The sequence below is a fragment of the Gymnodraco acuticeps genome, unplaced genomic scaffold (assembly GCF_902827175.1).
Source record: "Gymnodraco acuticeps unplaced genomic scaffold, fGymAcu1.1, whole genome shotgun sequence".
Lineage (NCBI taxonomy): Eukaryota > Metazoa > Chordata > Actinopteri > Perciformes > Bathydraconidae > Gymnodraco > Gymnodraco acuticeps.
Window position 1 is genome coordinate 1145122 of NW_022992095.1, and position 27485 is coordinate 1172606.

The window sequence follows — 27485 nt, forward strand, 5'->3', positions numbered from 1 at the left end:
GAACTGTAGATGGTTTGAAGATGTCCTATTGCAACCGTTGGCAAGCATTTGCAGTATTCTCTTTATGTTTTCATAATAATTAAACATTTTAAATGTGTGTGTGTTTACCTGTCTCTGTGTGAGCTGCTCTCTGAGGCTGAGCCTGTTGAGGTCTGGGGAGGCGAGTGTGATCTGGATCTGGTCCACAGCAGCATGGAGGATCTTCACCTCCGCCTCCAAACGCAACATGTCCTGAGGAGAGACACAATCTAGAGTACTGCACATACGGGTAAAGGAGCAGCTCATGCTATGTGTTGTATACATTTAATGTAGCTTATGTAGAATATAAACCTGGATTTAAAAAATATATATATTATTGCTGATGTTAATGTCAATTTTTTAATAAGAAATGACTTCGATCATCAAAATAATTGGCAATATTTTTCTTTTAATCTACTAATCATTGTAGCTCTATATCCAGAAAAAATACATTTAAATTATACCACTCTGAAATAAATATCTCTTTAAAAAAAAATAAGACCCAGAATAAATCCAAACTTGCAGGAGGATTTGTAAAATAATTCCCAAACAGACAACATTATTAGCAATCATAAGCACCACACTGTCATCTGGGTACCAGATGTTTGGATCAGATCAGCTGACAGATTACCTAAACATTGCATTCCATAATGATAGTGTAGTATTTCTCATGACCATAGGGGTGCGCTGTTGGATTGAAGATCTGGTTTATTTGACCCACTCCAAAGGGATGAGCACCAAAATGTGTGGTTGTAATGCCTGTGAAATTTGTGCAATGATAAAGAAATCCAATGTATTTTTCATAAAAAATGTGTATTAAATATATTTTGTTAGTTTAATATACACTATTATCTATAAGATCTGTCACAACAGGTATGAGGTACACATCTTTTTCAATTTCTGTAAATTCTGTTTGGATGCTACACTTGTTAATGGATTTATTTTAATCTTCATAAACAGTTAAGGGATAAAGTATTATTGATATCTGATTCCTGTGATGTTTCGTTTACCTTTGCAGCATCCTGCAGACTCTGGAGGCGGGTCTTGGCATGTTGCTGCAGCTCCTCTGTGCGCCTGCTGAGCTGTTTCACCTGCTGGATCCACCCCTCCGTCTGCAACACCTCCCCCAGCTGCCTCTCCCTCTCCCCCATTGCCTCCAAATCACCATGGAGACCCCGACATTCCCGCAGCAACGCCTGTCACCATAGGAAAATAAATTACAAGTCAAAGAGAGGAGCCTTTTGTGCTGAGCAATTATACTAATTAAGGCCGGCCAACACACTGTACAGTACATGACATGTCGGTGAAAATCCAGAGAGAGAAATTAATTAGCTGTTAATCTGTCTGGTCTCTTCAGATTTAGTATGTTAAAGGTAGGGTATGTAAGTTCGAGAAACCGGCTCGAGATACACTTTTTGTTATATTCCATGGAATGCTCTTAACATCCCGATAGCAATGAATATCTTAAGTGCTTTGACAAAAAATGTCATCTGTGGAAGCCGTAATACTATAAAAAGTACGACCAATCATTTTAGCCGGCCCGGGTAAAATAACTGGATGGTCTACCTGCCTGTCAGCCTTCCATCTGTGCACAAACTTATCTCGTGCCCTCATTGGTCATGTGTGTGTTTGTGTGTGTTGGAGGAGGGGCTCTATAAGGAAGTGGCAGATTTTCTCCGGTCGTGTATTTTCACATTCTAGCGATCTCGAGCCGGTTCCTCAAACTTGCATACCCTACCTTTAATACAGGCAATAATAATATTTATTTTTGTGAAAAACATTAGAATCCAATTTCTGTTGCAGCAGTATTCAGACCCTCTCCCTGCTGCTCGACTCACCTGGTGAGCTCGAATTTGCTCCTGCAGCTGAGACGCAGAGCCCCAGATGATACAGCCGGTGACCAGATCTTCTGCCTTTTTTGTCCAGCCCAAAATGAACGCCTTCATACCGTGATATTCCTCCACCTGTCTCTGTGCCTGCTCACAAGAGAAATACAAGATAGCAAAATGAATCCAGCAGAAAAAAAAGTTAATATCAAAGAGAATGACCCGATAATGGCCGACCCTTGTCAATTAACTACAGGGGTCCCTCAGGGCTCTGTTCTTGGTCCCCTCCTCTTCTCTCTGTACACAAACTCGCTCGGATCAGTCATTAGCCCGCATGGTTTTTCTTACCACTGCTACGCTGATGACACCCAATTAATTCTGTCCTTTCCCCGCTCAGAGACCCAGGTCGTCGCACGCATCTCTGCTTGTCTAGCTGACATCTCTCAGTGGATGTCTGCTCATCACCTCAAACTCAACCTTGACAAGACTGAGCTGCTCTTCCTTCCGGGAAAAGATTGTCCCACTCTTGACCTGACAATCAACATCGGCACCTCAGTTGTTTCCCCGACTCAGACTGCAAGGAATCTGGGTGTGACCCTAGATAACAACCTGTCCTTCACTGCAAACATCGCTGCTACAACCCGTTGCTGCAGATACACGCTTTACAACATCAGGAAGATACGTCCCCAGCTGACTCAGAAAGCGACTCAGGTTCTGGTCCAGGCTCTCGTCATCTCACGCCTAGACTACTGCAACTCCCTCCTGGCTGGTCTACCTGCATGTGCCATCCGACCTCTGCAGCTCATCCAGAATGCAGCGGCTCGTCTGGTCTTCAACCTTCCTACATTTTCCCACACCACTCCGCTCCTCCGCTCCCTTCACTGGCTTCCAGTAACGGCTAGAATCCACTTCAAGACACTGGTACTTGCTTACCATGCTGCGAATGGATCTGGCCCTTCGTACATCCAGGACATGGTTAAACCGTACACCCCAGCGCGTGCACTACGCTCTGCATCAGCCAAACGACTCGCTGCGCCCTCGCTGCGAGGGGGACCCAAGTTCCCAACGGCGAAAACACGTGGGTTTGCTGTCCTGGCTCCAGGATGGTGGAATGAGCTCCCCATTGACATCAGGACGGCAGATAGCTTGCACATCTTCCGGCGCAAACTGAAAACTCATCTCTTTCGACTCCACTTCGAGCGATAGAACTATTAACGAAGCACTTTTATACTAATAAAGGACTGGCTTACCTAAAGCCAGTTGAGTAGCACTTGAAATGTTTTTGCTCTATGAAACCTGATGTACTTATATGATTCTGTTTTCTTCAAGTTGTATTTTGTTGGTCGAACGCACTTATTGTAAGTCGCTTTGGATAAAAGCGTCAGCTAAATGCAATGTAATGTAAAAAACATTCTGATGATTATAGGACAACTTGTAGTGGATGAATCCTTAGAAAAACACATTTCAACCACTGAAGGTTTTGATATCAGCCTTGAAGACCATGTTTTGTTTGTTTTATTAAATAGCCACAACAATTAAGACTTTTTAAAATGTCAGTCCCCTCTGTCACTTGTTCTTATATTTTGGAATGCCTTGATTTTCTTCCTGTTTGTCTCGATATCTAAGAAACACCAGACCAATTCTTTGACATTTTCTCTGTTTCTCTTTAGGGATGTCTACATGACATGCTGAACTTAATGGACACTTCACCTTCTTCAGTCTGTTGGCTCTGTCCTGGACCTGCTGCGCTGTGTTGCGCTGCACCTCTGAAAGTTTGGCCACAGCATCGCCCAGCTGCTTACATAGCAGAGGGTTCTGCTCCCCAAACTCCTGCACCGCTGCTCCTAGCTCTGCCAGAGAGCGCCCGCAGCATTCACACTCTTCACAACGAGCCTGTTTAGGAAAATACATGGTAATAAGGTGAGCAAAGTAATCACATTATAGGCATATGTAAGATAAGACAATTGATACCATTCTTATATTTGTATGATAAATACAAATCAACAGTCAGCAGCAGGTGTGTTTAGCATTAGGAGTAGAATGGCTCTGTCCATAGGTAACAAATCGGCCTACCAGCATCTCTAAGGCTCCCTAATTAAACACATAATATCTTGTTTGTAAAATGTGTTCAAAAAACAGGTGTTAGGGTTGACAAGCTTAAAATAAAGTAGTGATTAAATAGCTAGCCTCAAACTGTAGGCAGAATAGTTCAAAAAAGAAAAGACAAACTAATCCTTTCACTACACATGGCTTGTGGATCTACGGATGGGAAGAGGAGTAAGAGAAGGAATAAAGTTGGGGCAACAAGAAAGAGAACAGGAGGGAAGGGGCTTAGACTCCCATTGGGGACACTTCTCTCAGAAGTGGGTCACTCTTGAAGGCAGAATTCAGTTCATGACATACCAACTCTAATACACTCATTAACCCCAACAGCTGCAAAATGAATAGCCAATTTAACAGGGGTTAATTGCTTGTTAATTAGTCAATCTGTCAGGTTGATTACTTTGGTCTCTTCTTTGGCCTCCTCCAGGTCGGCAGCCTTGTCTTCCAACTTCAGAGCGATGGACTTCAGCTTCGCCTCGATGTCCTGGAGTCTGAAGCTAAAGTCTTCTTTCACATCTCTGGTCTGCTGCACTTCCCTTTCTCTCGCCTGGACCTAAAGATGGCAGAGAAACAAACATTTCACTTAACTGTCACAAATAAATAAACGCCTTTTAATAATGGTAAGTGGTCAAGAATAAATCTGCAGAAGAACAGAAGAGTAGTACAGTCACACAATGAACCTATTAACCAATCGGACAGCGCTAATCAGCTAATGAAATGACAACATTTAATAAAATGTTCAACTCCAGCCGAGAGAGGTCACCTGGTCTTCAGCGGAGCCCAGAGCCAGCGCCACCTCGGCCAGCTGCATGCTGAGCTCAGAGGGCAGCCCGGCCTGCAGGTCCTGGTATTTGGACTGCTGCAGCTCTGTCATGCGCTCCACACTCTGTCGCCTGCTGATGACCTCACCATGTGCGGTCTGCAACGCAAACAACATCACATGACAGACTGCTTATCACAGTGTCTTTTGTTACAGTATATATATTCTTTATCTTTATTAAACAGCTTCAAAAGACAAGCATTATCATTGTTTAAAATATCTAACAAAAAGTTTAGAATTATTTTAATATAAGATAAAAACAAACCAAAAATAATAATTACAACTTTATGGTTATTATCAATTCATAACCCAATATATATTTAATACATAGACCAATCAATATATAAGTATTTCAGAGAGTCTTAAGGCAATCTTCATTTTAAGGATTTTATGGAAAATAATTTCAAGCCATTTTTTATGCCATCAAACTTTAAAATGCCTATGTTTATGTTTATTAAGGATCCCCATTAGCTTTTGCTCTTGACAAAAGCTACTCTTCCTGGGGTCCGACACTTAAAACAATACAACAATAATACAACAACATTCAAGACATAATAATTCTTGACATCATTAAAGGCCCTGTCACACTGTCCCGAAATTGACACCCGATGGACACACGATAAAGGAAATGTTCAAATTCGGCTGTGATCGTAGCAACATCGGGCCATTCGTGAGGGCATCTTAAGCCATCGTATGACCGCCGGTGGAGTTTCTCAGGCTCCGGCAGCAACTTCGTGAGCGGCAACTTCGTAAGGTACTCGTGAGGGCATCTTGTCAAATCGTGTCATCTTCGTGTTATCATCGGTGCCATCAGGCATTCGCCCTCACTCTGATCGGGGCGAATGCCCGATGGCACCGATGATAACATGATGCCCTCACGATGGCCTTACGAAGGGCACAATTGACACACGAATTCAACACGAAAATGAACCTTCGCAAGGTCCTTCGGCAATTTTTTGGCATGCCAAAGATTTTGCCACCGCTCACGAAGTTGCTGCCGGAGCCTGAGAAACTCCACCGGCGGTCATACGATGGCTTAAGATGCCCTCACGAATGGCCCGATCACAGCCGAATGGCACGATCACAGCCGAATTTGAACATTTCCTTTATCGTGTGTCCATCGGGTTGTTTTATTGCACAACAAAATCATGTAAATATATTATGTAAATAACCCAATTTGTGTTCTGTGAAACTAAAAAGGATATAATATATTATTTTGAAGGACAGTTGACAGGAAGTTGTTGTTGTTATGGAAACAACATTACGGAGAAAACGTAATATTTTCTACATATAACGACGGATAAAGTAAAGAACAAAGTCTGAAGATATCAGTACAGTATCATAGTACTGTAACACAATTGTTTTTGGTACTTTCATTGCAGTTGTATGTCTTAAATGTAATGTAAATGTTGCCTTCGTGTGTGGTTCGGGGCCATCATCGTGCGAAATTCACAATTCCATATTCGTGTGTCCATCGGGTGTCAATTTCGGGACAGTGTGACAGGGCCTTAACAACATCACCAATATCATTAACAATTTCTAACATCATCAACAATCTCATCCACTTTCAATATCAATCTCAGCCAAGGATGAGTGCACTAGACACCCACCAGTACAAAGCATGAGATCAAATTAAATTAGGGTTCACAGTTCACAGGGGTACATGGTCATTAGTAGATGGCCCTTCAATCTCTTCTTGAAAGAGGCTCTGGACTCTGTTTCAGCAAGGTAGTTTGGCAATGAGTTCCATTCCATTATAGCTCTATAAGTCAGAAAATTTCAGAAGATTTGTCCTGGGTTTAGGTGCCAGTAGATGGCCTGATGTAGCTTGTCTAGTCTTATGGTCATGCTCATCTCTTGTGTAAACTATTTGATCATAAAAATACAGTGGTCTTTTGCTAAATTGGACATTTTTTAGAAAAGTGATAACACGAGATTGCAGACGTTTCTCAACCGGAAGCCATGATAGGTTTCTATGCATAACTCCAGTATCCCATTTTAGTTACAATACTGTCTATTTGCTTTGTCCACTGTAAACCAGAATAAAGAACAATGCCAAGCAACTTAGTCTCGTTTACCTGTTCCACTGGCAGCCAGATTGTTTAACTCACTGCATGTTGATGCTGTACTGTACATTGTGGAATCATCAGCATACATTATTACACTGGACTTATTTAATACGTAAGGAAGGTCATTTGTGAATATAGAATACAACAAAGGCCCAAGCGAACTCCCCTGTGGGACCCCACACTGCAACACCTTACTTTCAGAAAAGCTCCCATTGAAAAAGACTCGCTGCCTTCTCCTAGTCAGGTAGCTCTCCATCCAACACATAGCAACAGAACCAAAGCCATACCATTTGAGTTTGTTCAGCAGCAGACTATGATCGATTACATCGAAAGCTGCGCTAAAGTCTAATAACAGCTCCTACAATTAGTGTAAAACAAGTAGACCTAAAATCAAACAATTATCACACAAAAAACTAAGACTTACCACTCATGCCCTCTGTTCCATAAAGGTCTAAGAATATTAAAGGTGTAAAAAGATGTCCATTTGTGTAAGGTGTTGGTGTACAAACAGCAGCCTACCTCTAGCTCCTGCAGCAGTGAGTCCAGGTCTGCAGTGGGACTCAGCAGTAAGCCCCGAGTATCTTGGATCCAGCCTTTGACCAAACCCAGCTCCTTCTCAACCTCCTCCCTCTCCCTCAACTCCTGGTGTACCTGAGCCCTGCTGCCTCGTACCCGACACACGAGACTGGACAAGACACAGCAGGGGGGAAAATATTTAAATCTTAATGACTGCTTTTACTAAATGATGTGTAACTTGCATCAAAAACTGCTTTCCAGATATTTTTCCAGGAGTCTATCATGCATTTTTGCATGGTGGTTAATCCAGTTTTTTACTGGGTCTCTTACCTGTCATATTGCTCCTGCATGCTTCTGATCTCTTGCAGGCAGGGTGTCTCTTCGTGTCCGTTCTCTGTCTTTTTCTCCGTGGCCTCCTCCTCTCCTCTGAGGCTGCGGGTGTGTTGCCCCAGCAGGGCCAGGATGGACTGCTCCCTCTCCACCTCCAGGCTGAAGGAGTCGTGGTACTCCAGCAGGCTCTGCAGCGCCGCCCTGGTGGCAGCTTTCTCAACTGTGCCGTCTGGGACTCGGCTGTGGAGGTCTTGGGACACAGAGCGCACCTTCTCCATCTGAGGGAAGTTTATGTGCAAAGATTCGGATTAAGTTGATGCAGCAGACTTAGTGTTAAAAATTCACTTTTGACTAGCTAGGGACCATGGATGTAAGCAATGTTGAATGGAACAAATAACAGATGGATCAGCTTCTCAAATGCTTTAAGAGGAGGTAAACCATAAGTAAACGCATTCATTACTTGTTCTAAATGTACAGAAAATGTGTTTGATGAGACACACAGAACTCGAACATAGCTTTGTATTCTCCATGGACCAGTGAGCCAGTTTATAAGAATACATAATGTTTCATGAATTATAGTGTAAAAGGACAAGAAACCTTTAGACACATACATCTTAGAAATAAATCATTTATATTTGGATAATGAATACTGGAAATACTGGATGAGATCTTCAGACCTACCCACCTGTGAGATTACTTCTTTAACAAATAATCTTTGTGGTACATTTTCCCACAGTACAAAGTATTCCCTGTGACAGTGAAAGGCGTATAAAAGAGTCTGGTGATTCAAGTGCAGAGAATGACATCATGTCCAGTTGAACAAAGGGGCCATAGAAAACCAACGGACAACAGGAAATATGCCACATACTGTATAAGGAAGTGACTGCCGTTACTCTCAGTTTGACCTGATTCCCTTTTTTGGAGCACTGCTTTGTGTGAATTCTTGGGATCTGACAGCGTTCACACTTGAAATAGGTTGGAAGGCGGGAAAACGGTTCATGACACCGTGTTTTGGAAGAAGGAAATAACTGGCCTGAAGCCTGGAGTTACATCACGGCACACCAACTGATATTCAGTTTCTGTGTTTGACCTAAATCTGCAGGAGCAAGAACACGTTAAGTGTTTGTTCACTGTACAGCAAGTTATGTGGCTATACATAGCTACTGTGGACTGAGGGCCAAACAAGCTAGTGTTTGAATCAAGCTTTGACCCGCCAAAAAAATAACTTAATACCAACCATGTCTTAACAACTTGTCCACAAGCACAAGTTGCAAGTGTCAAACTAATTTCTTAAGAATCTGCACAGAAAGTTTTGTATGAGGCTTTAACTATTGGAAACAACCCCAAAGTGTGCCTTATCTCCTCTTACCTTGTCAGTGAAGTTCCTCCACTCCCTCGCCGTGTCCTCCAGTGCCCTCTCCTGAGCTCGGGCCACACTGCGGAGCCGGGTCCACCGTTGCCACAGTGACGATACAGAGTGGCTGATGACGGCTTTGCAGGACTCGGAGATGATCTGTTCCAACTCTGATGCGTTCTCTCTCATAGCATTCAGAGGCAGCTCTAGCAGGTCGATGTGAGCCGCGAGGGACTACGGACCAAAGATGACAAAACATGCACAAAAGTCATTACATTAATGCCCTCTACTGAAACATTCATAACAGAGGTACAAAAAAGACACAAAATATGCAGATGCACAAGGAAACAAGGAACAATGCACAAACATTTCACTGTTATAAATATTAATGTGCATCTGCTGACGTGACAAGAGCAAATGTTGGAATATAATATAACAGTCATGTTGGAAACAGCACATAAACATCAGATGATCTTTTCTATATTTTCTCAGTTTTGTAAGAAAGTGTCTCACCTTGTATCTCTGGCACTTTTCCTCCGCCTGCTGGATACTAACAGCTTTGGCTGTTGTGAACATGGCCAGCTTGCTCTCTGCGTCATTCATCTGTTCAACTAGTGTTTCCTTCTCATGTTGGAAGGAGGCCCATAGAGCTTCACAACTGAAAAAATTGTCGAAAATTACAAACCGAGATTTAGTGTGATTTATTATTCAAATATGCATCACATGGACTGCACATGCCAGATGTTTATATTACTTGGCTTTAACAGTAACACACACCTCTGCAGAACCTCTCTGTAAGCATCCAGGTGTTGTTTGAATTCTGTGTTTCTCAGCTGCATTCCCTCAACTTTTTCTCGAAGTTCACCCATGGCCTCTGCTTCGATAATATCCTCCAGCAGAGGATCCAAAGTCCTCAGCTCCTCTAGACCAGCTGTGAAGTTATTTTCCTGGGCTGAAAGGTCCTCCAGGTCCCGAACACAGTCTGTCTGGTTCTCAAGATCCACCCCCACGCTGGCCTTCTGGAGCAAATCTGCAGCAGAGTCCAGGCATTTCTGCATGGACTGCAGAGATAAGACGTGCCTCTGGACGAGGGAGAGAGCTTGATCCACAGCCAGCTACAATAAGAAGAAGGATATGTCATTACATTCAGTTTTTACTTCTTTCTACATGAGTTTCTACACACAAGTGAAGTTAGAAATACAGGCCTTAATCGCTACATCAAGCATGGACCTGTGTGTGCATACATTGTCTGAAGATGAGTCAAAACCTGCAAATGTTTACATGTTTAATTGTCCATAAAAGTTATGGTCTCATGTTGGATGTCCAATTTAGATATTCAAGTTGCCAGGAATTTAACAGTTTTTTCTCTAAATTGTAAAGGTTAGCACAAGAGTAATGCATTAACAATAAGTACTTATTAAAACTTTCTTGAATATTTTAAATATTGTAGCTTCCCTGGGCTTATTAATATTGATAGTATGGGTGAACAGGAGATGAAAAATAATATTTAGCAGGTTCCAGTCTTGAATGAGGAGTTCAGGATATTACCTTGGCTGGGACATTAAGTGGTTGGATTTGTATAAATAGGAAAAATAAAGGGATATAAAATGTCCCTATGATTGAGTCATTCAAACACACAAACCTGTTTTTTATTAATTCCTTGATGAACTTCAGCTCCCAGATTTTCCAGCTCCTGTAGTTTCTCTTCTATGTGGGCAGGAACGGGGTTCTTTCTACTACTATAACTTTGCTTCTCTCTGCTACCTAAGGCATCTATTATCCTACATTTACTTTTCACTTGCTCTTCTACGATCTTCATTTTCCACACTTCCTCATGTACTTTCTCAATTCTAACTTCTGATAGAGTCAAAGGCTCTTCCAATTTGTCCTTGATAGTCCTCAGCCAATCCAACATTTTCTCTGTCTCCTTTTTAAAACCGTCATTCTTTCTGACCTTCGTTTCACTTTCATCCACAAAACTCTTTACTCCACACCGTAAGGACTGCAATGATTCAAGCTGCAGTGTAGTTTCCTGAAAGGCAACAGGATCAAACGTCAGACCTCCGAGGTCTTTAGTTTGTTGGTTACATTCTTCGGCCTGATATCTCACACGATCCAGACATTCAAGCAGCGAATAAAGGCTTGTGATTTGATCCATGGTACCTAGTTCTTCGTCTGACTTAAGGCCTTCCAGCTTCTCTTTCACAGATTCAAACTCTGATTCCATCTTGTTTGATACTCTGTTGTGTTCAACGAGTGGTTTCAAGCAATCATCAAAGTGTTTAAGTTTCTGTTCAATCATCCGTTTTAGTTTGTTGTGGAGACTGACCAGGTGCAATGTCTCTTCAGCTCTGTATTGCTGACCCCTGCTGAGAAACCCCTCACATTTACCATGAAGCTCTCTCACAGCAGGGGTAATATGGAACAAACTCTCATTAATGTTTCTGTATTCATTAATGAGACGTAAGACAAGTTCCTCCTCTCTAATACTGATAGTCTGCTTCTCCAGATTGTCAAACTGATCCTGAAGCTCCTCCAGTGCATTACCAGTGATATCGAAGAAAGTGCTGAACTCTTTTCGCTCTAAGATTATCTGCTGGACTCTGTCTTTTTTCTCTTTGGCTAGAGCTAGGATGGCGTTGTACTGCTGAGGCAGAGCGTTGAGCCTCTCATCTAGGTAGCAATGATCGATCCCGTTCAGAGTAGGGAGGATCTCCTGGCCTATTCTTTGGACGATTAGAAGAAGGTTTTCGTACTCTGAAGCTTGTTCGAGGACATTCTGAAAGCTCGACAGTTGTGTTTGCAACTCCGAGTTTTCTTCAATGTTGCTTAAATTGATTTCAGGGAAAGTGACGACATCTGCTCGTCTCAACCAGTGGCAAATCTTATCCAGGTCGACCTGGAAGTACTTCCTGGAGGTCAAGGCTTTCTCCAAGCCTGTGACACGCTGGGTTGTCCTCTGGAGGGCGGTTTCAAACACTGCCTGCAGCTTCTCAAGTGTCGACAGGGTTTCCGATCTCTCTTTGTCACTGGCATCTCTCTCTAGCTCCCGCCCTTGTACCCACAGAGATGCCAGCTCTCTCTGGTAAGCTCGTAAACCACTCTGGACGCCCCGACAGGCAGCGACCTGTTTAGCTAGGTCCTCAGGGAGAAGAGCAATGTGGTCATCTATCAAAGCCCTCCTCTCCTGCTGCTGCACCCAAGACAGGGCTCGGCCCAGGCCTTGAAGAAACTGTGTCCTCTCTGTGAAGGCCTATAAGGGAAATATCAAACATTTAGTTATCAACTGATCAAATGTACATTGTTATACATTTCCCCCCTTTTGCATTCCTTATAGAGGAGACCATATACATATATCAAGAAATATTGTGCATAACACATATACATCTATTCACTAAGGTAATCAATCATGCATTATATATGCAAATTAATTTACTTAGAACATAGTGATATGGAATGAATTTCAAAAATATATGAATACAGAGGAGCACCTATGAAGAGAACATTTTAGCCCTAACTCCTCCTCCTCCTCCTCCAAAAAAAAAAGTATCACGGTTTATTATAAATAATTTTCCAACTTGTTTTAAACCTACTATGATCCTCATTCTACGTTTACCTTCTCTTTACTTACATCCTCTATTTGACCCCTTTTTATTTTTCCCCTTCTTAAAAATCAATTCAGGAGAAACGGAATTTACCATTTTGTGCTGACTGTATACCCTCAGTTTAACATGTTGGATAAATATATCTTCAACAGATCAGAGGAAACTTAGATCCTTTAGGAGATAATACAAATTCCACTTGCATCCAATATATAATACCAAAATCCAGCTGTTTACCTTGCTGAGGTACTTCCTCCTCTGGGCCACTCGAGCCCCCAGAGCCTCCACCTCAGTCTGGGCTTGTTCAACGAGCTCCTGCAGGAACCTCTTCTCACTCAGCCCCAGCCTGGAAGCCACAGCCTGGGCCTCACTCACTGCCTGGCCCAGCAGCTGCTGACGGGCCTCCAGCTCCACGCACACACTCAGGTGGTCAAACAGGAAACTCTGGGCCTGGTCGGGGGGTGGGCTGGTTTTCAGCACAGAGGTAAAAGCAGGCCGCTGCTCCTTCACCCACTCCCGGGCATCCCTCAGCTGGGTTTCAACCCGCGACAGATCCTCTAGTGTCTGAGCAGAGTCCTGGATCTTCTGCTGAATCAGGGTTTCAAGCTGGGACCAGCGCTGCTCCAGATGACCAACCTAGTGAAAGGAAAATGTGGTATAAATAGGGACCTAATTATAACACTATCATATGTTTCGGTCTGAAGAAGGAGAATGAGAAAGAAGCTCCACCTGTTGCTTGACCAGCTCCTTGTCTAGCAGGCTGAGTCGAGGCAGGATGGCTTGTCTCTGTTCTCTGAGGTCTTCTAGAGTTGCTCTCTGCTCCTCGAGGTCACTGGAGAGTTTCCTCAAAGCCTCTAGATGCTCACTTGTACTCTCCGTGTCAGCCCTACGTACACACAGAGATGGGTTGAAAGACATCCAGTCTATACAGTAGTATAGTCATTTACATATATATAATAATGCATTTAATTCAATATTCAATATAATCTGATGATAAAAAAAAAAGAAGTGTTTTATTGTTTTGAATAACACTTTTGTTGATTAACATAAGCCTACAATGGACACAACTTTAGGCAAATAAACCTTGGGGAAATTAAATCAATAAGGTTAACTAAATAGTATAGAAACTAACAAGGACATTTGACACAGCACTTAGAATAAAAAAGCATTTCTCGCACAAATAATACTACTGTACATATAGTAAATACTAGCGGTGTCAATAAATAAATACACCACTCGGAAATATAAGTACAATATGTTTAAATGTTCACAAAACTGAAACATCACAGCTGGATACCTGGCGAGATAGTCCCATTCCCTGGAGACTTGGTGGAAGAGTTCCTCCACAGTGACAACAATCTCCTGGTACTCCACGCTGCGCTGCATGTCCTCCCCGCGCTGGGACTCCAGTTCTTCTGCCTGCTGGCCCAGATCCATCCAGCTCCTCCTCAGTCTCCTTATCTCCTCCAAGGCAGGAGAGACCTGTCCGTCTGACAGCCGACCAACCACTTCACTCAGATGCGTTACCTCAGACTGTTTCTCCCTAATCTGCTGTAGGAATTCCTGTTGGAAAGATAATTGATTTTCACAGTTTGATTACTTTATAAGTCTAAAAGTTTGCATAGACAATGACATACATTGTTGTTGTAAAATAAACGTATGTAACAAGAATCTTTGAGAATCAGACAAACAGGCCAATCACAGACCTGTGCCTTGTCCAGCTGGTTCTGTGCGATCTTAGGCTCCAGCTCTGCGGGTCTCCTGATGAGGTTCTGAAGATGCTGCTCTGTCTCTCTCAGCTGGACCTCCAGATCTGCCTTCTGCTCCTCAATGTCCCTCCAGCTGTCAGCCACCTCCTCACAAAGCAGCATACGCTCCTCAATCTAGACACAAAAACACAAAGAAATCTATTTGACACCAAGTATTTTTCTAAATAATATATTATATTTTTCAATTAAATTGGACAAATGATGCTCATTTTCATGTTTATACTTCCATTATGGCTTCTACTAGGACATGTTTTCTTCTTTTCTATTCAAGCCACCCTAACAAAAAAGCTCAGTCTTGCATGCTTTGATTACATTTAGAGAATAGTATGGCAAACCTTTGCAAAGGTGGATCCGAAAGGCGTGGGACCCAGATGAGTTATTCAAATTATTTCAATGAAATAGAAAGTGAAATAGAAAGGGAATACAAATCTGACTTGGTTGTTGAATCACATTTTATCTGACTGAGGCAGCCTACAAAAAGTGAGCATGTATCTTATTTTACAGTTTGTTGGATGTTGAGCCACACTAATGTATATACACATCACTGGAAATGAGGTTTTTCATGAAATGTCCCCTTTAGAGGTTTGCTGAAGCTAACTGACCTGCAGTTTGACCTGCTGGATAGCTGCAGCTGTCCCTCTGACCCTCAGCTCAGACAGGTCACACGCTGAGCACAGAAGCTGGAGGTAAGTGCCGGCCTGTTCCTGGAGAGCCCGCTCATGCTTCACCTGCCACAAAAGTTTAGAGTATGTTAATGATTATAAGGTTTTATTGACTGATCACAGTGTAAAAACCAAAGACATTTATATTCATAAAGATCTTTGATGTTATTAATTCAAGTCTTATTAAAATAAGAAACTCTTGGGAAGTGGCTTACTGACCTGCTGTAGGGCCATCTCCAGGCTGAGAGGGGGGTGTGCAGGAGGTTCTGGTTCCTCTGAGACTGTAGTTAACCAGGCCTGGCACTGCAGCAGAGTGTCATGGAGACTCACATGTCTCTGTAACTCATGATCCAGGCTTTGATACACCTATAAGACACGGACAGATATTTCAATACTATACGCCTGGAGTGAATACTCTCATATTGTAGAAGCCTTCAGGAAATCAAGCAAGAACTCAAACTTAAAAGAGAACAAAAAAATGTTCTAACTCAATTGTGCAATAAAACAAATATAAACTGTAAATGATGTAGGTAAAGGTAGCTTTGAAGCCAGCATAGCATGGCCAAACCAAAAGACAAATTAAATGATAAAAGCTGAACAAGTAGGCAGTTAAGCAGTGTTGAATTCGACAGGTGTTGAATGTGGAGGCGTCCATGCCCTCCAGGGGAGAGCGAAACAGCCAGGTCTGATTGACAGTGTTAATATGAGAGTCCGAAAGCGGGAAAGAAGGGGGGCATTTATTGGCAAACCGCCCAGTGTATTTGGCAAAGGCTAGAAGGCTGGCATGGTGGCAAGTGGCAGGCGGGATATTAGAGCTGTGTTGTGCTGGGACACAGTTGGCAGCCATTGTAACACTGGAGGCGCAGTTGTAGAGAAGCCAGCAGCGTTGTGGTTAAGTGTGGCTGGATCACACAATGCCAGATTGGATGTGCGAGTGCTGGTGGAGGTGGTGTCTTGGGAGGTGAGCTATGATGACAGAGTAGAGGTTGCCAAAATGACAGAGTGGGCCTGGATTAGGGGGCTTGCCAGATCTACTGAATAGTGGTGTGTGACCATTTTTGTCTTAGCCATGAAAAAGTGGAGTTGACAGGGGATATTCAGAGATTAATATGGTGAGATTGAGTTAGTGATTTGGCTGAATATGGCTGCTGCTGGGCGCCACTTTGGCAGCCTTAATTGGTCGTGCCCTCTACACTGGCAGTGAAGGGCTGTCTTGAGAGATGGGTTTAAGTGTCAGAATGGGTTAGGATTAAGTGGATGCCTAGGCTGTTGGAATATTAAACTCACTGATATGAAGAACGTGTGTGTCTGTTCATGCATATAAAATAAGGTTAGATAAAATTAGATAGGACTTTATTAATCCTGAAGGAAAGTCTTGAGCCAGAGAATGCAACATAAGCATGAAAAACAATAAGCAATAAATATAAAGTGAATAAAAAGTAATACCATTGCCAAATAGAAAGAACAATAAAGCAAAATCCATTTAGTAAAATACAATAGAGGATTATTGCGCATGATATTGAAAGTAATAATGCGCATGATGTTGATATAATTGTTCTCAGTGGCTGCATGTGGAATCATCCAGGGATGCATGTGCAAATAAGCATGCATCCAATGCACCAATTTGTCATACATTATAAATGTGTGAGAACATTTCATTAATTCAAATACAGATTACATCTCAGCTTCCCCTCCTCCTCCCTCTGCATCCCCTCCCTCCCTCTTTCCTTCTCCTCCTCCTCACTCACTCTCTGTGCTGTGCTACAGATGGCAGAGTAGCTGTCTTTGGCGCCTTGCTGGTGAGCCTGGACCTGCTGTCTCAGCCTGCTCTGCACACGATCGCTGCAGCCTTGTACCAGGTGGTCTCCTCGCTCCTTCAGGCCCACCAAGCGATCCTCAAAGCGTGCTATTTCCTCCATGATGGCCTGTGGAGGACAAAGTAACAATATTGGATCATGTTACGAAGAGTCTCAAGTGGAGACGGTCCACTCATCAACGACGCTGGCTGTGTGTAACAGAATTATATGGAAGTACATTATTCAATTCAGCAGCAGAAATACAATACAATTGGTAATGATGACATTCATACTGTATGATTTCAGCTCCGAGCTGGTCATACAGAAATGTTTAATGAGCAAAAAAACTATAGCATGCTCACATTAGAAGCAAAGTTAAGTTTGACTAGATTTAAGAGGTGTTCATTCCTTAAAAGAACACCAAGAGGATACTTTGACCCCAATTGTTCATAAAATACCAAATAGCTGAAGTCCGAATATTTGGAGTTTCCTAAAAAGAGCGAATGCTTTCCAATCATATGCTACAAACCCGACAAACGACAACAACAAAATCAAGACATGTGATTGGTCACCTTGTGCCTGGACAGCTGTTGCGTTGCTGCATCCAGGCTGCCGCCCACAGCTGGATCAGGAGTCACCATCCGGCTGGACATCTGGAGCAGCCAGCGCTCCACATCTTGGAGCTCGTTGTGGTAAGCCTCCTGTTCCTTCACCTGGACCTCTAGATTCTCCACATGCGCCTGGAAACACAGACAAATTATAATGATTACAAAAAGCATATGCAACAAATCATCACAACCACCTTCTTAAAGACTGAGTTCAGGCCCTCTTTCATTGTCAGAATTACACTAAAGAGGAAAAATCCTTCTCAATCCTGTCTCCATCTAAATGTTAATGCATGTAATTGATGGGTGTAGGAATGGATTCAATGTACATGAAAACTACTTTTGTCTGAAGACCGGTTCTCACCATGGCAGAATGACAGTGTTCCGTGTAGTCCCTTTGCATTCTGTTCATTTTCTCTCTGATGGAGGGGTAGTGGACGGAAGACAGCAGAGCGTCTCCTTTCTCCACCACCGACCTGATGGATCCGTCACGGGACTGAACCGTTTGCAACAGAGCCTGGGGACACAGACAGACATTATGAATCTTCTTTAGTATCCTAGTCTAATATACAGTAAAGAACAAATTCAAAACATGTGAGTATCTTATGTGGAGCTAACATTGTTGTATTAGATCATTGCTCAATATTAAAATGATCCCACCAGCTTTTCTTGCATTTCTTAGCTCATATACTCCCAATGGGTTCTAGTCTACGGACAATCATTTTCTGAAACATACCATAGGCATTAATCATTATTAAATCCTTGCTATACTGAGAAAACATGGTCAGCAGTTATGGAGAAACATTAATGTGGCCCATTACACTAATTATATATTGAAGGTCTTGCTGCAATTTGGCCCCACAAGGACACATTTACATATTATACTCATGATTTCAATTCAAATACAGTTTGACTGAAATGAGTCCATACAGTAGTTACTGCTTTACCTTATACTTAGCCAGCAGTGCTCTCCGTTGGTACAGCTCAGCTTTGGGCTCCACAGGGGAGCTGAGCATAGCCCTGGTCTCCAGCAGCCACTGGGCCTGAGCCTTATAGCGGTCCTGGAACTCCTTCGCCAGCAGTAGCGACCGCTGCAGGAAGCTGTGCTCCGTCCTCAGCCCACCGGCGAGCTCCTCCAGCTGGGCAAGGCGAGCCTCCACCTCCCCTCCTAAACTCTCAGCGCCCGCCTCGTCCAGGAAGCCTGCTGCCTTCTCCGCTCGCTCCCTCAGTGATTTCAGGAAACGGTGACCATGTTGGAGTTCAGACTGGAGAGTCTGGGTGAAAATGAAGAGAAATACATCTCAGTATGGCTGCTGCTATAGTTTCAACAGCAATACTTTATGCAACAACACATTCAACCTGGGCATTTTACATACTGTGGACTTAAAAAATACTGCTTTTATGTACTGGTATACCTAAATTGTAGCATACAGGTTATGCTCCAGGACTACTTTGAGTTCAACATTCAAACACAATATCACTGATTTCTTTGTCCTTCACCTATAGAGCTGCACCAGTCTCTCAGACCAGCCTGCAGTGTGTTTGAAATGCTTTGAACCCATCAGGTAGGCTGACACCTGCACGGGGAAATGTGAAGACTTGGAGTTCATGTTGTGGAGAAACCACAGTGAATAATATGAAAGGAGGACCCAATTATAAGGACCCTTAACAGGCAGCAGTAGCTGCAGGGGTTTCCAGGGCAACCACCACACACACACACACACACACACACACACACACACACACACACACACACACACACACACACACACACACACACACACACACACACACACACACACACACACACACACACACACACACACACCACACACACACACACACACACACACACACACACACACACACACACACACCTCCACTCGATGGGACGCCATCTAGCTTTCATCATCAGTCTATTATTGCTTGAGTAGCTTCCCACTGCAACCGCCCCAGACCTCCAGCTACTGACGAAGATAATACGATATAACAAGACCTTCGTCTGCACACACACGTCCATGTTTGCTGCTTAATATGAAGCTCCAGGCATGTTCATATTTCTAGTCACCGATATCGCTTGCTTAATATTTGACCTTAATAGGAGAGACTCAATATATCTCAATATATGCATGTGAGCTTAAACAAGGAAGTCGGCGGTAATTGCCATTTATAGTAGATGTAACTCTGTTTGACTCATTACCTCCACATTATATTGAAACCACTGCACTCATCTAACATCAAGAATCCTTTTTAGTGACAATACTTAAAATCCAAGTATGTTTGAGGAATCATCAACAAATATAACTTTCCCAGAAAGGACAAAATAATAATTCACTTGGCTTAAAATACCTTTCACAGCTTGTTCTCACCATCTGTCTTTGGATGAAAAAAGAAACTGAAGGAAGCTGGAATATAGTTGCACAATCCGGGAAATAATAAATGGAAAAACTTTAAAGGAATTCAATGGAAATAAAGGGGTTATCTATCTGCTCAGGCTCTATTAACCATGTCATATTTCAGCACGAAATAACTAACATATCAAATAGACACAATTCCATAATTTGCCAAATAAATCCATGGTTAGCTAACCATCAACAACCACTACCCATAAGGGGAGAAACACTTTTAGCTGAAAATGTCTGTGCGAACTTTAAAACATTTAAATATGGGTTGTAAGGAATTTTGCAATTAGAATACACCACCTAAGTTATAAAGAGAACTTTTTTATAATAATGAATTAATTGAAATCTTTAAATTATTTAAAACTCCTTAGTTAGCATGCTCAATCAAGCTACACCCCACATGCTAACAGCTAACAAAAACTAGCAGTAGATGTTTAGAAGATATAAAGAGTGTACTTATCTCTTGGCTATAATCTCCTTATTAACTAAATGATATCATAGATTTTGTTAGATGTTCACTAAAATAATAAAACCAAAACTTCCCTGAATGGATGTAGTCCTTAGGCTCAGACAGTGCAGTAGTGTTGGCAGGTACATTGGCTGCACATGTGAGCGGAGCATGCACGATGCATGCTGCAGAGAAATCTAATTTTACTCATTTCCTGCATATTTATGGGTTTTCTAAGTTGACTATTGAAATTAATGTTTTAAAATGTAGGTTGCGCAAAATCTTCCTTTAAAATGTTAAATATTCAAGAAATATTTTTCAATTTTCTACAAACATAAGCTGGAAATCTGCTTAAACTCATACTAATTGAACGGTGATAATACTATGATACAGCAGTCGACTGTAGATCTGGTGAACTGAGATCCTGAACAGTGTGTGCCCTTAATGCTGTAAACTGTCAGCACCAATTATCCATGTCAAGTGTCTCTTGCACTCGGTGTAAATGATGAGCGATAGTGATTCTGTTTCTTATTCTGCATCAGTTCTCAGGCTTCATTATCTACTGTAATACACCTACTTTGGCGCTGACAACCATGCTCATCAGTAAACACTCTAATATTAACAGAGGAAAAACATTACTAAGGTGACCCTGTGAGCAGCATTTAGCTCTGCTGTCACTGTGTCTCTGTTTTGAATGTATGGTACTGTATGCAGCACAGAGCATATTGTATTATGCATAAGGCAGAAATCTTAAGGGGGAAATGACCTTGAACATTTATGAAATGTCAGTGAAATAAAAAATATGAAAGGGGAAGGCGTCAGGGGGGCTTAATTAGGAGGAGACACCCTTTTTTGCATTTTGCCCTGTGCACAATTTCTGTAGAAGACAGTGAGTGTAGGACGCTCTACGGAGCACTCTAGGGAAGAAACTACTCTATAAAGCAAAAAATAAAACAACTACATTGAAAAAAAGGGAAAATATGAATATTCAATGAGTTGGCAAAGAATATGGGAAATAGTAAAACGTAACAATGTTGCAATTAAAATGCACAAAACTACAATATTGCCCTCTTCAAGTTGAAACATGATTCTGTTCAGCCTTCTGAAAATCTAACCATTGTACTATATCGTTATATGTTCATTTTCAGAGCCAAGCAGTGGGCAACAATACTATATGATTCATATTTTTGCAACCCAGAGTCAAAAATAGTCTAAATCCAGCCAATGATCCTTAACACAGCTATTGACTACTGGTCTTTGAGTCAATGTATAATCATCACAGGCAGTTCTCTGAAAAGCTCTCACCACGGGCGAATGAGTAAGTGATGAAGCACCGGCGCATTATCTGCAGTGCTGGAAGGACACATGTGGCGACAGCATGTCTTCAGTCCCTCTGCAGAGACAGAGCATCGATCCCAGACAAGGATCACTGCAAAGCCCATACCAGATGATGTATTGTAAATGTGTATTGATGTGTTTCTGGATGTGTGTGTATGCGTGTGAAGAAGACAAAGAGAGATGAGATGTAGAAGAAAAGCAGTGGAAAAACGTGTGAAATCACTGAGGATTCACGGGTTTCAGAGTATGCTGCAGCTTGTTAGTTAGCACTTTGGATAGGTTTGGTGTTGTGTGCATGTGTGTGTGTGTGTGTGTGTGTGTGTGTGTGTGTGTGTGTGTGTGTGTGTGTGTGTGTGTGTGTGTGTGTGTGTGTGTGTGTGTGTGTGGTGTGTGTGTGTGTGTGTGTGTGTGTGTGTGTGTGTGTGTGTGTGTGTGTGTGTGTGTGTGTGTGTTATGTGAAGCGGTAAGGGCACTGCATCAATTACAGTGTCTGTGCCAGCAGGCTCCTGACACCGGCGCTTCTTCTTCCTCTTCTTCACCGTGGGAGGTCTCTTCCCTGCTACCACGCTTCCTCTAAAGCGGCACTCGCTTTGTCTTCATAAAGAGCGGATCGATACACATATACTCTTCCAATCCTACACACTCGATAGGAACTATGCCAAGCAAAACCATAGTGTGGATTTTCTATTTATTGCATGTTTGTGCAGGGCTACTTTCCACCACTGGCTATTCCACAAAAAGAGCACAAAGACAAACTGTTAAAATGATGCCACTAGAGTGAGTTTCTAGAGATCTACCCACATATTATAGGTATACTGAATGCTTTGAGAGCTTCATGCATATTTTTACTGTGTAAGCACATTTTATCTGCCAAAGAAATCTGGACCCTTGATGACTCTAACAGGTACCGTATGTTGCTTGGCAGAAAACAAGATTGCACAAGGACATTTTTGCTGGCTTGGATATTCGACTCATATGAGTTGGTGCTCAAATTCTCCACTACAGCCTGGAGTCTTGCTAACTCATCAGTTTATCATCCAACGTCTGTGCTGATTTATTGCAACCTGTTCAGGGCATTAAGCACTACTCTGCACATTGTATCCAAATACTTCACTGGCATATCAGGTTTCAGAACTGTGACAGTAAAACACTCTACTGTATCCACGCAAGAACAGAACAGATGTGGGTTTATCAATACCTCTATTTTTTTCATCTTCTTGTCCATGGCGACCCGGTCCAGAGATTCAGAACTGTTAGTTAACGCTGTGAAGCTTTTCTGCGTGGAGCTGAGCCAGTCAGTGAAGGATATGCAGAGATTTTCAGCCTCTTCAATGCTCTTCAGCTCCTCCTGAAGCTGCTTGATGGTGTCCTGAAATACATTTGATGAGAAGTCAGAAATAAAGCATAATAAAAAAGAAAGAAAAAAAGAGATGACACCCATACATTTTTTTTTTTTAACAATTGAACAGACATAGTTTGATACCCTTAGAAAGTATTTCACATTTTGTTTCACACGTTAGAATTGTTTGTGAGACTCTTCAGACTGTATTTGGTCTAGAGACGTATGGGCTCAGAACAGTCTCATAATACACACATGCACACAGAAGGATTCAAACTTGTATTTCCGGATCCATACTTGTGTTTTTCAAAGTACACACAAATGTATTCCGTTTCATATACATGTAAATAAAATCCAAATACAGAAAAAAGTTTTACATATGTATTTTTGATCCTCACATATTAGTTTTCCGTTTAAATCCCCTGAACCTGCAAACACAAACCGCTTTCTGTGCACGGATCGCTGTGCATTCGTGTGTGGGTTTTTTGAGACTCCCCTGACGGTCAGCCGATTCGTACTTGTAATTTTTTATATCTATAGCCAATCAGATGTCTCCTTCATTCTAAGCCAATCACATGAGCGCGCCCCCACGAGGGTAAGATTACTTCATATACGCATTTTGCGCAGGCCGGTCAGCTCGCTAAACAGAGGGCGGAGCATCAGGTGATCATGCAGAGCAGCGTGTCTCCATCAGACTCAGCAGCTGATCTGATCTCTCTCTCGGGTCCGGTTACACTTCACTCGCGTTTATGTCCATATCGATCAGATCCAGCTCTCCTGATCGGCCTTTATAGAGAGCACCGATCAAACTATTAAGAATATCGGCCGATAATGACCGGCGGGGCTCGCCCCCGTTAACAGGTCACTGTCTAGCACTGGCTTCGTAGTGCACTGATCGAGTAGGCTAAGCTAACCTGTAGCCGCTCCCTCCACACTCACAACAACTTCATACAGACATAAATAAAGCAGCTGTATTCGCCACACAGGAAACACACATTTAAAACGGTTTTGCCTGCCGTTTTTGTGTACACAAGCATTCATTAATGGTTTGGAAAGTGGCGCTGTACCTTAATAATATAAAGGCTTGTATTTGCGTGCATTTCCTGTTCGGAAAGTGGCGCTGTACTGAGAGTGGAGGGTGTCCTGAGATTAGCGCCTGCAGGCAGGCTCCATGGAGCTGTCAGCTCCGGACTGCGCAAAATGCGTACATGAAGCGCTACGTCATGAACGCAATAAATCATAGCCTCGTGGGGGCGCGCTCATGTGATTGGCTTAGAATTGAGGAGACATCTGATTGGCTATAGATAGAACAAATTACAAGTACGAATCGGCTGACCGTCAGGGGAGTCTCAAAAAACCCACACACGAATGCACAGCGATCCGTGCACAGAAAGCGGTTTGTGTTTGCAGGTTCAGAGGATTTAAACGGGAAACTAATAAGTGAGGATCAAAAATACATATGTAAAACTTTTTTCTGTATTTGGATTTTATTTACATGTATATGAAACGGAATACATTTGTGTGTGCATTGAAAAACACAAGTGTGGATCCGGAAATACAAGTTTGAATCCTTCTGTGTGCATGTGTGTATTATGAGACTGTTCTCAGCCCATAGAGATGTCCCGATCCGATCCCGTGATCGGGGATCGGAGCCGATCACGTGATTTTCAAAAGATCGGAATCGGGAGAAAAAAATCGGGGATCGGGATTTTTATTTAATTTTTTTATAAAATATATATATTTTTTTAATTTAATGTTACAAAACAAAAATGACCATGTTCACGTCTTAAAGTCATCCTGAGGCCTTAGTTTTGGTTTAAAATTACACAACATCATGTATGTGTTGCTTCTTTTGGGCTTGTTTTCATAGTGCTTATTTCTCTTAAATCTGGCAACAGAGTGGGCGCAGTGTCTAATAGTAGCAGTAAGCTAACGAGAGGCTACGTTCAGCTGGTGCCTCGGGAGTCGGGACAGAGAAAATGTCAGGAGTTTGGAAGTATTATAAAATTGAAAGCGAAGGCAGTGTAACAGCCAGATGCAATGTTTGCAAGGCGGAGGTTCCGCGTGGTGGAAAGAACAGAGCTACGTTCAACACGACCAATATAATACGCCACCTGAGAAACAAACACCATCAACAACACGACGAGTACACAGCGGCCACTCAGGTAACGGCCCTGAAACAACCGACACTTTCATTGACTTTTAAAAGGAAAGAGAAACTGCCCCAGAACAGTGAAAAGGCCAAAACAATAACAGCCAAGATAGCTGAATTCATCGCGTTGGATGGCCAGCCGTTATCTGTTACCTTTGTTTTCTCTTAATGCATTGCATAAAGATCGGACCGGGAAAAATCGGTATCGGCAGATTGTCAAAATCAAATGATCGGAATCGGATCGGGAGCAAAAAAAGGTGATCGGGACATCCCTAATTTGGTCAGGGGAAAATTCAGGAAACATGGTCTGAGTTTCTTTCTTTTAAGTTGTGGGCTGTTTTATCTTGGCCACAAAGGACCAAAAGCTGTCTGATCCTCTATCAAAACAGAAAATATCCACTTCTCTCTCCATTCATCTGCAGAATGTCAATAGCATCCATACAAGGTGAAGAGGGGTTTTTATGTTTTTGACATATTATCCACTTGACTGAGATGTTGAGTCAATAGCAGCATGAGGACGGAGAGGGTTTCTTGCAGGTTTGACACATTATTCACTCAACTTGCAAATCCTGTGGCGAGAAGCCCCAATTAGCATATAGTGCTGAGTGCACACCTTTTCTGACTAGACAGAGGTAACAGCTTCCCACCTCAAGCCCATCTGCCCCCCACTTCACAGAGGGTAATTACAAGCATCCTTGGTATGAGAGGGATGTCATGTGTCTGTATACACTGGCACTGAATGTAAGTATATGCATGCTTGAGTCAATTTTGAGAGAGGAAGGAAGGGGTGTGGGTATCACAGAGTGAGGGAGTGAGGGAGTGAGGGGGGAGACACACACACACACACCCCAAAACTCAGATGTGTTAGTGAAGGTGTAAAAATCGATGGAGTGAAGGCAAAGCTTTTCCACTCCTGGTGCCAAGTGTGAGATTGCCTTCTGTAGCGTTTGATTACAGCCTTAGCCCCAGACCAGAGAAGCCCCATTGATTTTCCTTTAGCCCCCCCCCCCAGAGGAGCAGACAAATAGAGAGGCCGGATCTGAGTATACAGAGCAACACAGGCTGGGCTCACAGGCATAACTCTCAAAGCTACTTCAATGGGGTGTTACAGAAACAAAGACTCCATACCCTCACTGGAGCAAGTTCCATGGTGAGAGATAACCATGTGTGAGAAGCCCACTGTGGGCAGAGACCCCAGTGGCAACACACACAGCTCCCATCTTTACCATTGAGAGAGTATATTGCAAATGGGATTAAACCTATACCCAGCCCATAATGACTATATGTTGGCTTTATGTTTAGCTATTTTTTACTTATAATGGCAGGTAGTATCTTCCAGGAAAAAGTTCTTGTGGACAGGAAATTAAAGATTGCACAAGTTCGGACTTCCTGTCCACCAGTTCATTTTTAAGACCCAATATAAAGTCATTGTTAATAATAAAAGGGTATTAAAAGAAAATAGTAATCATCATGTATTCTATAAGGGTGAAGTATAAAAAGCTGTTGATATAGGTCACAGTGACTTATAGATATTGCCTTACATACCATAAATCACATTGTACAACTACATTTCACCGCTAAATCATAGTAGCGTTGAAATAACAAGGAATAACTGGACAGAAAGTCAAACTTCTATATTAACATTCTCAGGAAAAAGATGATTTTTTTCAAACTCTACAGAGTAAATATATGATGTATAAATATATACGTAAATACGCAACAATTTATAGACAACAGACGATGCCTAACCTGTATGTTGAACAGCAGGGAATGGTAGCGGGCAGTGAGCTGGGTGGCAGTAACGCTGACACGACTACTGATGTAGGTTTCCTCCAGAACCTGCTGAGCCAGAGAGGAGAGGCCGTCGACTTCTCCCTGCCGCGAAAGCACCGCCTCAAGACTCCCCTGTTCAAAAGGGACAAGGAGAAAAATATATAATTAGTGTGATAATAGTGAAATACAGACAACAATATTCATGATTTAAATTAGGTTTTTTTGAGTGAAATAAAAGGGCAAACAAGAAATAATAACACATCACACCCCAAAAAAGACATGGGGTCAAGGGGTATGTGTGTGCGTGTGTGTGATGTTGTTGTGTGTGTGTGTGTGTGTGTGCGCACATGCGTGTGATGTTGTTGTTGTGTGTGTGTGTGTGTGTGTGTGTGTGTGTGTGTGTGTGTGTGTGTGTGTGTGTCCACTAAATGCAGGGCAGGAAAATCCTGACTGACAGGAAGCTCCAAAGGGAGGTGACCCTGTAGGGAAATATTCTCCCCCCCCTGCTGTTTTCTTTTCTTTCAAATGTTGTTGTCAGTGGAGTGTGTGTACAGTATAAGCAG

At 42.5% G+C, this 27485-nt stretch overlaps 1 protein-coding gene across 4 annotated transcripts in view; it reads right to left on the reverse strand.

Annotated features, from left to right (window-relative positions):
• Positions 1-27485, reverse strand: part of syne1a (spectrin repeat containing, nuclear envelope 1a) — a gene marked incomplete at its 5' end in the record, with an annotated part of 86570 nt that overhangs the window by 47792 nt on the left and 11293 nt on the right. For all 4 annotated transcript variants that reach the window (XM_034202757.1, XM_034202756.1, XM_034202755.1 and 1 more), the window contains 24 exon segments: positions 109-231; positions 1029-1214; positions 1857-1994; positions 3555-3737; positions 4348-4500; positions 4711-4866; positions 7356-7521; positions 7683-7960; positions 9052-9270; positions 9550-9694; positions 9814-10151; positions 10679-12289; positions 12876-13274; positions 13368-13524; positions 13936-14201; positions 14345-14521; positions 15010-15135; positions 15289-15435; positions 16818-16994; positions 17438-17605; positions 17835-17987; positions 18418-18744; positions 22857-23027; positions 26899-27054. In XM_034202757.1, the coding sequence (XP_034058648.1) occupies positions 109-231; positions 1029-1214; positions 1857-1994; positions 3555-3737; positions 4348-4500; positions 4711-4866; positions 7356-7521; positions 7683-7960; positions 9052-9270; positions 9550-9694; positions 9814-10151; positions 10679-12289; positions 12876-13274; positions 13368-13524; positions 13936-14201; positions 14345-14521; positions 15010-15135; positions 15289-15435; positions 16818-16994; positions 17438-17605; positions 17835-17987; positions 18418-18744; positions 22857-23027; positions 26899-27054 (6120 nt within the window).